The 12,013-nt window shown below is 60.2% G+C and overlaps 1 protein-coding gene across 2 annotated transcripts in view; it reads left to right on the top strand.

Moving 5' to 3' along the window:
- Positions 1-12,013, top strand: part of TNFRSF1B (TNF receptor superfamily member 1B) — a 33,624-nt gene that overhangs the window by 12,962 nt on the left and 8,649 nt on the right. For both annotated transcript variants that reach the window (XM_080802157.1, XM_080802156.1), the window contains exons 2-8: positions 5,247-5,346; positions 7,079-7,207; positions 7,922-8,071; positions 8,560-8,653; positions 9,104-9,342; positions 9,863-9,940; positions 10,540-10,574. In XM_080802157.1, the coding sequence (XP_080658283.1) occupies positions 5,247-5,346; positions 7,079-7,207; positions 7,922-8,071; positions 8,560-8,653; positions 9,104-9,342; positions 9,863-9,940; positions 10,540-10,574 (825 nt within the window). The remainder of the gene's footprint in view (positions 1-5,246; positions 5,347-7,078; positions 7,208-7,921; positions 8,072-8,559; positions 8,654-9,103; positions 9,343-9,862; positions 9,941-10,539; positions 10,575-12,013) is intronic.

Here is a 12,013-nt window from a genome sequence, read left to right as displayed (position 1 = left end):
CCAGCTTGATGCCAGGGAGGAAACAGGGCTGGAGACAGGAGACCGTCTGAGGCAGAGTTTCCATCTGTGACTTCAGAGTACGAACGGCGCTGACCTCACAGAGCTGGGACGAGGTCGGAGAGAGGCGGCGGGGTGTGCAACCAGCTCTGCACGATGCTTGGCTCGGAGCGAGCTTGGGAGGAGGTGCTGTCCCCGTGTCCGTGTCCTGCGCCCGCACCCTGGCTAGCTGCCTGGCCTCCTCCCAGCCTCCTCCTGGCTGGGCCTGCGATACACCACCCCCGTCCTCCCGATGCCTTCTGGCCCAGGCGGGGCGGGGACTGGGATAGGGTCATTGTGGTAATGTCCAGCTCCTGGAACGCTGGTGGTCTGTATGTCTGTTGAATGAATGAACGTTTCCACTTTTGTCCCTGACTTTCTCCACCGTTCAGTGGGAGGTCGCTGTGGTGTCTGAGGCCCCCGCGGGCCCCCAGCAGCTACACCTCCTTCCTGCCCCCACTTCTGGGCCCCGACCTCCTTTTCCTGGGCTCCCATGCATCCTTCCAGCGCTTGGCAAAGCTGAGGGTAAGGAAGGATCCTCTCGGGAGCCCCATGACACAGGCAGTTCTGGGAGGAGCCAGGTGTCAGGTGGCCGCTGCCCCTGCCTGCTACAGAGGACCGGCCTGTTCTGAGGTTCCTGTTGGGGGGGGGTTCCCCTTGGAAACCAGGTCAGGGCTGAGGTCAGAGAATGGTGGCCTGAGGCGAGAGGAGTCCCCCTGCACTGGGCTGTGTAGGAAAGAGAGCCCGAGTGATAGACAAAAACTGTACACCCCTGTGAGCTGGGGCCCTGGTCCCCGCATCTCACGGAGGCAGATGAACCAGGGCCAAGGGCGCAGCAGTGACCCGGAGACGAGGACCTGGCGCCTTCAGTTGTCCTGAGGTGGGGATGAGGACTTCTCCAGTGGGACCAGTACAAGAGTCACACCCCAAGTCCACCCCACCCTTCTTGGATGACCTCAGACAAATGACTTGATCTCGGTCCACTGTGAGATGGGCACGCGCCCACCGGCATTTTGGGGACAGAGGTAGGGAGTGGGTGCTTGGTGCACGGTAGGTGCTTGGCACACAGTAGGTGCTTGATGGAGATCCTGTTGTTTTCCTGCCTCCTCCAAAGGCCAGAGCTGAGAACCTGGAGGATTGACGGAGGCCATGTGGTGGGAGGGAGTGCTGAGCTTTGGGGGCACCTGGGGTCCCGGGTCTGTGTCAAGGGGGAGGGGAAGCTTGGGCCCCATGTTCTGGGGACACCCCACAGGAAGGGAGACAGGAGAAGACGGGCGAGGAGTGGTGTGCTTCACCTCTTGTTATCTCCCCTCAAGGCACTTCCCCTCTGGGCAGCTGGGAGAGTCTGAGGGGAGACCCCGTGGGGCCATGCATCTGGCGCCTCATACAGTTGGTCCTGGGAGACGGCAGGTGCTCAGTCCGCCCTGTCTGGGAGTAGTGGGGGGGCATGTTGAGCTGAGGAAAGGCAGCTGCAACCCTGATGTGAGGGTGGACGAGGGGTCCCTGATGGCCTCCTTGCGCATGGTCCTCTGTCAGCCTGCCACCAGCTAGGCCCGGGAATGGCCTAGAACTTTTGGGAGACCAGGGAGGTGGCTTTGCTTCTTTTGGTCTCTATTCCACACAATCAGGGGTGCCTCATACACTGTGTGTTAGATAGGCCCTCCCTCCCTCATCTCCCTGGGCTCCCTCCCCTCCCAGCCTCCCACCCTCCTTCCCCACCCCTCTCCTCCCTCCCCTAACTCCCTCCCTCCCTCCTTCCTTTCATCTAGTTTCCTTTCTGCCCCTTATTTAGGATCCCATCCGTCCATTCTCCCATCCACCCATCCATCCATCTTCTCCCCAGTCCCCCATCCTCACACGGGGTCACGGATTGCCCCCCCCCACCCTCCACCATTAAAGGAGTGGTTAAGCGTCATCAGTGATTTTCAGATTTTCACCTGGGAACCTTGCATTTTGGAAGATTGGGTTTGCTAAACTGCTGAGTAAATTAAGTTCTATCCAACTTATTTCCTCATTTTAAAATGTCAGTCAGAGCTCCCCTGTGGGTGGGTGATATGTGGGTCTGAGCCTCCCCAACAGCAGCCAAAGGATCTAGAAGCTTCCATAACTCTGCATTCCCCAGAGCCCGTTTGCCCCGTTCTGGGGACATCCGGAGACCCCTCAGGGCCCATGGGGCTCCTGAGGTGGCCTGAGGCCGGCTCCTGGGGCTGTGGGCCAGCAGGGCCTCTGCTCTGGGGAGCTCCACAGTAGCGGGAGTGAGTGACCTTTTGTCCCACTCTGCAGAGGGGCTTTCTGTTCCTCATTGTTGAGCCATGACAAGGCTGTGGCTGGTGGTTTTTTTCCTCCTGTCCGTGAGGATAAACAAGCCCGGAGATTGCTCAAGGGAGGGCTGACCCCCCCCCCCCCCCCCCCCCCCGCCCGCTGCCAGCCCCTCGGCTCTGGGATCACACAGGGCAGCAGGAGGAAGTATAGGGAAGGGCGTTCCTAACGAGATTCTGACTGGAAAAGGCCCCGGAGGGGAGACCTCCGGGCAGTGGCCTGGGGGGCTGTGTGAGGGGGGCAGACTGTGGGGGTCCTGCCGCCTGCCTTTGTCCAGGAACCCTTGGCCTGTGGGTGGAGAGAGAACATGGACTTGGCCAGGGCAGGGCCCTTTCCCATCAGGCCTTTTGGACCCTGACAGGAAATCCTCCCCCCACCCCGGCCAGGGCAGGCCTCCCAGGACTGCACCCCAGGAGCTGCCCTGAGGTTGAGGGTTTCTCTCTGCCCGTTGGAGCTGCACCGGCCTGGTGCTTCTCAGCCCCACGCGAGTGGGGGGCCTCCCTAGGTACTGCCCAGGGTCCCGGTGGCGATGAAGCCCACGGCGTGCTGGATCGGGTTCCCGAGGCCCAGGGTCTGCAAGAGAAGGAGGTAGAGCCCTCCCTGCTCTCTGGAGACAGGCAGCTGCCTCTGGGGTGCTCAGCTGGAGGGAGAGACACAGCCCCTTCCTTTGGGGAAGCCGCATAGCCGCAGCCTGCAGGGAAGGCCCGTCTGGGGGGCCGCGGGGGACAGTCAGGCCCTCCGCTGCGGTTGGTATGCGGTTGAATGATGTGTGGAAAGGGGGCTGCAGAAGGTATGATTTCTCTGGCTCAGGGGCTCCCTGGCCTTTGGTCTCTGGGTCTCCTGTCTGTGACCCCCCGCCCCCCCACCAGTCATCTAGCTCCATGCCTGGGTGCCAGGGAGTCGGCTGTGTTCAGCAGTGAGGCATCAGAATCACTTGGGCAGGGGTGGAGGCTCTTTTTCTTCCTTTCTTTCTGTAGTGGAACAGCTTCTGGGCCCACTCCCTGAGCTTCTGCCCCATCTGTCGGGGTGCGGGTCGTTAGGAACATCGTTGGCCCAGGTGTTTCAGATGCTGACAGTGAGCCTCACCCCCAACCATGAGGAGCCCTGATAAGGGACCTTGCTTCCTTCCCCTTTTGTCCAGCCGGCTCTAGGACCAAATGGGGAAGGAAGAAGGACTGGGATTGTGTGTGTGTGTGTGTGTGTGTGTGTGCATGCGCGCACACATGCAGCCACGGGCGTGCAAGCCTGTAGTCCCGATGGGAATGGAGGTTACATTTTTAGGCTCTGTGTTGTGCAGAATGGTTCCCACTTCCCTTGCGAGCCCCCTGTGTCTTTCCCAGTCTCACTGGAGGGGGTTTGGCCCTGGCTCCAGGATGGAGGGTGGGCCGCAGGGCCAGGCCAGTGTGGCCTGGGGCAGGATTGGACCCCTTGCAGAATGACCTTATAATGAAGCCCACTGCTTAGGGTAGTGACCCCTGAACACCTACTACGTGCCAGGCTTCGGGGTGATAACCAAGCTACGCCCAACCCACAGGCACAGAGGACACCCAGCTAGTGGGGGCACAGCCCCGGGTGACAGGAGCCCTGGAGGAGGAGGCCGGGATTCTGGGTCTGAGTGATGATTCAGGGTGGGGTGTGGGCTGGGAAGCCTTCAAGGGGGGGCTGCCGGCAGAAGAGATACACGGAATTTTGTCCGAGGAAACGTAAAGCTGTTCCGGGCGGAGGAGGCCGTTTGGGCCAAGGCGTGCGGGCAGGAAGAGCCACAGATGGCTGTGTCACAGGGATCTCCCGCCCCAGGGGTCATCTCCGCGTGCCCCAAGACTTCCAGCCATTGGCCCCAAGCCATGGGCGACCAGGGTGGGTGTGGCAGTCCCCACCAGCCCGCCCGTCCTCCCTGCAGGGCCCGGCACAGGCTCCGGCAGGCATGACTCCCGGGGTGGGGGGGTGTCTCTGGGGCGTGAACTGTACACAGTGTCAGTCCCTCAGGGAGGCCAGGGCCCTTCCTGGGCAGCATGGGCGGCTGGGGGCTGGACGCCCTCCTGCTACAAGGGGACCCGAGGGGCGTGCAGTGGCATCCACTGCCTAGAGCACCTGGAGCCCTTGGGTCAGCACGTGGCGCTCCCGTAAGTGCTCAGGGCATGGTCACTGTCCTCATTGTTGTCATCGACCAGCATTCATCTGCTGAGCCCCGACTCTGTGTGGGCCCTGTGTCAGGGTCTAGAGAGGATGAGGCCGTTGTTTCTGCTCCTGCATCACAGATGTTTGTGGTGCGTGTGTGTATGTGTGCACACATGCATGTACATGTGCACACGTGTGCTGGTGCACACGCACCACCCCCCACTTCAGCATAATGAGCTGATTGTCCGAAGGGGCCATATCCAGTGTTCAGAGAGAGCCCAGAGTGGGGAGGAACCTGCTGCAGCTTGGTGGAGTCAGGGAGGGCTTCCCAGAGGAGGCAGCACTCAGCTGGAAGCACCAAGGGGGTGATTCCCAGGTGCAGGAGGGAGAAGGAGGCATCCTAGGCAGAGGGCCACTTTGTGCTAGGCACGGTGGTCTTCTGTGACTGAAGCCGCTGCCTTCTGGGCAGCTTTGCGGCCCCACCCCTGTCCCCTGGAGTGTCAGAAGAGCTAGCCCCGTGCTCCGGCCATCTGGCTTGGTGCCCCGCCGGCAGACATGCATGTGTGACTGTGAGGGAGGGAGAAGAGGCAGGGAAAGAAGGTGGGGAACCTCCTGCTACCTTCCCCTCCAAGGGAGATGTCTCCACATCAGGAGAGCCCCAACAGGGAGAAGGCCAAACACTTGCAGGCCCCAAGACCTCCATCCTGTGGTGTTAGGGGTGACAGGATCCAGGGGTGGCTGTGCTGATGGCCGTCCTTCCCTTCCCCCTCCAGGTGCCATCGCTCCCCTACGCTCCAGAGCCTGGAAGCGCCTGCCGGCACAGAGAGTACTTCAACAAGCGGGCCCGGATGTGCTGCAGCATGTGTGCGCCGGGTGAGGGCAGCCTGGGGCCCTGACTCCCGGACGCCTGGGGCCCTGGGGACGGGTGCTTTGCAGGGAGCGGGGTAGCGTCCTAGCTGACTGTTAGAGCTGAATTCCTTTTAGTGCCATGAGTTGGTCCCTCGCTGCCTCTTGCTTCAGGGCCTTGGCACATTCTGTTCCCTCTTCCTGGCCTAATTCCCAACTCCTTTCCCCAGGTGAACTCCTGCTTTTCCTGTAGACCTCAGGTTAGATGTACCTTCCTCCAGGAAGCTTGCCCACACGGCCTGGTCGGATCTGGCCCCTCCCATAAGCTCCCACCGGCCCCCGGGCATCCCCCATAGCAGTAGCTCTTCAGCCAGCAGTCATGTCTTGGTTCCTCTTTTGTCACCTCCACGGCGTCCTCCCCTGGGACAGGGGCTGTGGGCTTGTTCTCCACGGAATCCCCAGCACCTGCCACATAGTGGGTGCTCAGTGCATATCTGACCGAATCGATGTGTGCTTACCCATTTCACAGATGGTGGGCCTGAGGCCTGACCCCAGCTGGGAGAGCTGAGTAGCTCAACTGCTGGTGTCATCCGTCTACTCGTTCACTGATGCCCGCATTCCTGTACCATTTATGAAGCACCGTCTAAGTGCCAGGCACTGTTCTAAGTGTTGGGAGTCCAGCAGAGGGCAGAGCAGACAAAATCCTCACGCTTGTGGATTTTGCATCTAATAGAGGCACAGGCAGAGAAGCCAACAGAGGAAATAGATGTGTGGTCCTATCCAAGAGTGAATGCTGTGAAAAAAACAGGGCAGGGTAAAGCCAATGGAGACAGACGGAGGAGGACATGCTTTTTGGTACAGGGTGGTCAGGGAGGGCCTTTCTGAAGAGCCAACGCTTGGGCAGAGACATGCAGGAGGTGAGGGAGTGGGTCATACAAATATACAGGGAACAGCCTGCCAGGGAACAGCCTGCCAGGTTGGAGAAGCAGCAAGTGCAAAGGCCCTGAGGTGGGAGCCTGTTTGGGGGAACTTGAGGAACAGTGAGGCCAGTGTGTGGCCCAGAGACAGTAAGTTAGCAGGGGCCACAGTAAGAGTTTAGATTCAGAAGCTAGGAAGCCATCGGAGGGCCCTTGAGCCATTAGCCTGAGGTGTGGGCAGGCGTATGTGTACCTGTCATTGCCCATGGCCAATTTAAGAGATCTCACAAGTGACTCCTTTTCCTGTTAACAGGCAGGGTTAAGGTAAGAAGTTACTGGATTAGCACGGCGGTGAATATGGCAGGATAGTGCTCAAGGCTCAAGAGAGAAACTCCTTAAAGCTTTGCTTTGGCGTTCTCCCACCTCCTGGCATGCCTTCTGTCCAGGCCTGCAAGAGACCTATGCCCTCATCGTCGATGGGAAACCAGGGACTGCGTTCCCACTCGTCGTTGTAGTTCACACCCACAGGTGGAGAATTTTAGCCAATGATAAAGAAGAAAGGAGCTAGCAAACCAGTTCTCACTAAGGTGTGATTGACTAGCAATAGACAGTTCCAATGGTGGAATCCCAGGCATCTGGAAAGAGCGGAGGAAAAGGCATTTTATGAGCATCAGGGCTTTGGCCATGGAGGAACAGCTGGGGCCCGCAAGATGTGAGATGAGTCGGCGAAGGACCGGAATGCTTTCAAAGAGCCTCCCCACCCAGGCTTCAGGATGCTGGGGCTCGGGGCGGGGGCGGGGGGTGGTGGATGAGCCACTGACCTCCGGCCCTTGCTTCCTCAGGCTTCCATGCACGATCGTTCTGCACCAATACCTCAGATACCGTGTGTGCCCGCTGCGAGGACAGCACATACACCCAGCTCTGGAACTGGGTTCCCGAGTGCTTGAGCTGTGGCTCCCGCTGCAGCGCTGGTGAGTGGGCACAGAGAGCGGGCCGAGCCCTGGAACCTTCCCCTGGCCGCTGTGCAGCCCAGCCCCTCCGGCTGAACGCCGGCTAGGATTCCCCCAGGCCAGCTGTCTTCGTGCCCCAGAGCATGAGGTTGTAAGGGTACAGCCCTTCCCTGTTCACCAATGGCATTTTCTTTTTCTCTCTCTTTTTTTAAGATTTATTTATTTGAGAGATAGAGAGCGAGCGGGGGTGGAGAGACAGAGGGAGAGGGAGAAGCAGGGAGCCCGATGCGGGGCTTGATCCCAGGACCCTGGGATCATGATCTGAGCTGTAGGCAGATGCTTAACTGAGGCATCCAGGCACACCACCCCCCCATGGCATTTTCACCCTCTCTCTCACCCAATCCTGTCCAACAGCCCCATGGGCAGAGAGGCCGAGGGTAGCAGGGAGAGAACTGTGCCCATGTTAGAGCTTGAGGAAGCCATGCCCTGGAGAGCAGGTGCACTTGCTCATGCCATCACGGAGATGGAGAAAGACCGTAGGCCTTGGGACTGCCCAGCTGGTGTTCTTTCTGCCCCTGCTGTGGGTTGGTGGCGGGGGGGGGGGGGCACTGCGCCAGCCTGTCGGGAAGCAGAGCTCTCCGGGGCCGGCTGGGGGGGTGGTGGGTGGAGCGGGCACGTGGTGGGCGGGGCCGGTGGAGGCGGGGATGACCCTGGGTGGCCTTCTGGCTCTTGCAGACCAAGTGGAGACCCAGGCCTGCACTCCGGAGCAGAACCGGATCTGCACCTGCAGACCAGGCTGGTACTGCACGCTGCCGAAGCAGGAGGGGTGCCGGCTGTGTGCACCCCTGCGCAGGTGCCGCCCGGGCTTCGGCGTGCACAAACCAGGTATAGGGGCAGGGCCAGCGGTCCTCAGGGTCCCCCGGGGGCCTCTCCTGCGTGGGTGTCAGTGTGACAGCCCCGCCCGGGATCTTGGGCAATGGTGGCCAGGTGCTGGCTACCCAGCCAGCTGTCCAGCCCTCCCCCTCGCGTTCATTCCTCCAGCATGCGGGATTAGGGACCTACTGTGTGCTCAGCCTTGGGGGGGTCCAGAGAGGGATCAGATTAAGCCCAAAGTTCTTGGAAAACCAGGCGGTGCCCCAGAAGATGAACCCACATGATCCTGGAGGCCAGGACATCACTAGAATTGGTTAAAGAACAAACTTCCCCGCTGTGCGTGTGTGTGTGCATGCACATGCTCACGTGTGTGTTTCAGGGGGCAGAGGTGTAGACCGAGGTCCGTAGGCCCCTCAGACTTCTCCCAGGGCGCCCGTGCCAAGGCCCACTCGTTCTACTGAGAGTCTGGGTTGGTGACGGGTTCCGATCTTTCCCTGTAGGAACTGCCACGTCAGACGTGGTGTGCGCTCCCTGTGCCCCCGGGACCTTCTCCAACACGACATCATCCACGGACACTTGCAGGCCCCACCAGATGTGAGTGATTGAGTCGCCAGGTTCTGCAGGAGCAGAGAGGGCGGCCCTGGGGGGGACTGTGTGGTCTAGCGCAGAGAGCAACCCTGGCATGGGTCCTGAAATACACCCCCACCAATTCACTGCCTGGGGTCGAAGCACTGGGGAGCCTTATTCTCATCCGGGATGGCTCCACCCATAGTGGGCTGGTGGGCGGGTCCTAGCTCAGCCAGCAGGTGTATAGTAGCCTTGGCCTGGAATTCAGCACCTGGTGGGGGGCATGGGGCAGCCTGGGGCGGGGGTGGGGGGTACAGAAAGGGGCGGTTCTGAGGGGGCGGTGTGGTACCAGTACTCTCTCCTGCATCCTGGCTGCCGGGACTCCTTGCCTGCTGGTCTGTCTCCCGTGAGCGGGCCCAGCCACGCTGAGCCCTTCTGGCTTCTGTTGTCACCTAAGCAAACCTCCTCCTCCCCCAGCTGTAGCTCGGTGGCCATCCCAGGCAATGCCAGCATGGACGCAGTGTGTACCTCCGTGCCCCCCAGCCCGGGAACGGCTGCACGCCCGGCCTTCACGTCCCAGCCAGGGCCCACGCGATCCCAGCGTGTGGAGCCAACTCCAGGGCCCAGCACGGCTCCTAGCACCTCCGTTCTGTTGCCGATGGTTCCGAGCCCCCCCACCGAAGGGCTCAGCACAGGCGACATCTCTCTTCCAATTGGTAAGTCCCAATAGGGCTTGTTCAGCTGCTCTACTATCTCAGAGTCTTACTGAGTGCCCTCTGCAGGCTGGACCCTGTCCTCTGTCCCAGGAGGTGGGTGCCGGTGAGACCTGTCTTCTGCCAAGACCTGGTGCTGTCACTGAGGACAGCTGGTGGTTGGGGGGGGGGCGGTGGTCAGCGTTTTATCTGCAAGGGGAGATGGTCTCCTGGTTGCCGTTTCTGATCATTAGCTGGTGGGCTGGGCCAGGTCACCTCACAGGTTTCCCTTCTGGGGTTAGGACTCCAGCAGGCGACGGATCTCAAAGTGGTGTCCCGGGCGCTCGATGCGGCCGATAGACACGTTTTGTTTGGTATGAAGTTTTTGGCTTGTCGGTCTTGTATTGGAATTTGAGAGACCCCGGCCTGGGCTTACCCTCCTGTGGTATCCCAGACATCTTCGGTCATGGACTTGGCTGCCTGGGCCCCGGTGCGTTTGAGTTTGCTTTCTGCAGCTGCCTCGAGCTTCTCTTTTTCTTTCCAGGACTGATCGTAGGCGTGACAGCCTTGGGTCTGCTGGTGATAGGGCTGGTGAACTGTGTCATCGTGACCCAGAGAAAGAGTAGGTTTTCATACCTTCCTCCTTCATGTGTTCATCGATTTTCTCTGGAAGCTTTCCTGGGGCTCCTCCCGTGAGTCCAGCACCAGGCGCAGCCGTGTGGGTCAAACACACCTGGACACGGCAGTCCTGGTCCCGCGGGAGCCCAGAGGCGGGCAGAAGGCTTTGCCGCTCACTTACCTACTAGGAGGCGGGATGCCGTCTGGGCAATGCGAGGGGGTAGCGGTCTGGGATTCTTGTCTGGAAGTCCTGGGGGACCTCCCCCGGCCTTCTGGAGTAGGTGGCCTCGGGGCTGGGTCAGATTTCCGTGGGAAGACGTGTGCAGGACAGAGAAGGCACACTAAGGAGAGGGCATGGTGTGAACAAAGAAGGGGACGCTGGAGAACAGTTGGGCGTGGGGGAGGGGAATGGGACAGGGTTGGGTCAGCTGGGGAGCTGGGACGGGGGCTTCTGTGTACCCTGTCTGGTGGGTGATTGCTGCTGCCCGGGGCTGGGCCTACTCTGAATGGTTCTACTTGGGCCCCACGCTGCCTTCCTCATTAGAGCAGGTGTGGCCTGAGGAAGCCGCTCTCCCTGACTTGTCCCCTCTCTCTTCTTCACAGAGAGGCCCTTCTGCCTACAAGGAGAAGCCAAAGTGGTAAGTGTCCCTCTGCATCTCCCCTCCTCCCCTGGTCTCCCTCCTGGTGGGCCGTGTCGTTCCCATGGGAAGTCGCGAGTTCTGAAGGTTGGCCGGTCCGTCTGGTGTGAGGCGGTGTGCAGCCCTGAGGGGCCGAGGAGAGGCCAGCCAGTGTGTCCTTGGGGGTTAGGCAGCCCTCCCTGGGCTAAACCAGAGTGCGCGTGCGAAGTGCCCCATCAGAGAGCAGGGGGTCATTGGTGTCGTCGTCACGCACCTGGTCGTGGACCCCTGTTGTGATGCTGGGCAGATGTGAAATCACTCATGACGTTTGTCTCCTCCCCTTTGGAAGGGGACGGTGTCTGCTCAGCCCCACGCGAGGGCTATGCTGCTCGCTTGGGGGCAGCAGTTCTCAGCGTCTCCCCGAGGCCTCACAGACCGCTCCTTCATGAGCCGTGCGGGGGTGCCCTGGCCTTCCAGACTGGGCCTGGGAGGGGGTCGTCTCCGGGGTTGAGGGTTGGGGTGGGGTCCTGCGTCCTGTGCTCTGCTTCGACCAAAGCAGCTCGCCTTCGATCTTTTTTTCTGAAGTGAGGTCTGTGAGGGATTTTGCTAGAACACTGGCGTGGTAGCTCATCGGTTTCTCCTCAGGAAGACATTCGGTTGCAAGTGACTTAAAACGAAGGGGATTTGTTTTTTTCACGTCCCAGGGAGTCGAGGGGCTGTCAGCTGCTGGCACCATTCAGGTGCATCCTTCTGTGAGGCCCGCAGGACCCCAGGCTCTGCCCCCTTCGACGTGTCGGCTTCTGTTCTCCTGCTTGTGGCCTTACCTTGTGAGATGGCGGGCCCCACTCTGGATGTGACCTTCAGGTCTGAGGCAGAAAGAAGAGGGGAATGTGGCCAGGCCAGCAGTGGTCAGGAGGTCAGGAACTGTCCTCAGAGTCCTGGGTGGGCTTCTCTTCTCTTTTCTTTCTTTCTTTCTTTCTTTTTTTTTTCCTTCTTAAGATTTTTATTTATTTATTTGACAGAGATCACAGTAGACAGAGAGGCAGGCAGAGAGAGAGAGAAGGAAGCAGGCTCCCTGCTGGGCAGAGAGCCTGATGCGGGACTCGATCCCAGGACCCTGAGATCACCACCTGAGCCAAAGGCAGCGGCTTAACCCACTGAGCCACCCAGGCGCCCGGCTTCTCTTTTCTTATTGGCCAGAGCCCTGCCATGGGACCACCCCTGGCTGTTCCCAGCCTCCGTGGGCTGGGGAGGGGAGGGACAGGGCTCGGGAACTGGATGAGCCAGGACAGTGTCTGCTGTGACCTCTACCTGGTAGGCAGGGGAGGTTTTTTTTACCCACTTTACAGATGAGGAAATAGAGTCTGAGGAGCTCCCTCCATGTCCCCAGTCCTGCTTGGGCAAGGTCTCTCAACTTCGGCCGTTTTAATATCTGGGGCCCGATAATTCTTTGTCACGGG

Source organism: Martes martes (assembly GCF_963455335.1).
Source record: "Martes martes genome assembly, chromosome: 4".
Taxonomy (NCBI): domain Eukaryota; kingdom Metazoa; phylum Chordata; class Mammalia; order Carnivora; family Mustelidae; genus Martes; species Martes martes.
The sequence above is the reverse complement of the archived record's forward strand: the minus strand, read 5'-3'. Positions and strand labels throughout refer to the sequence as shown.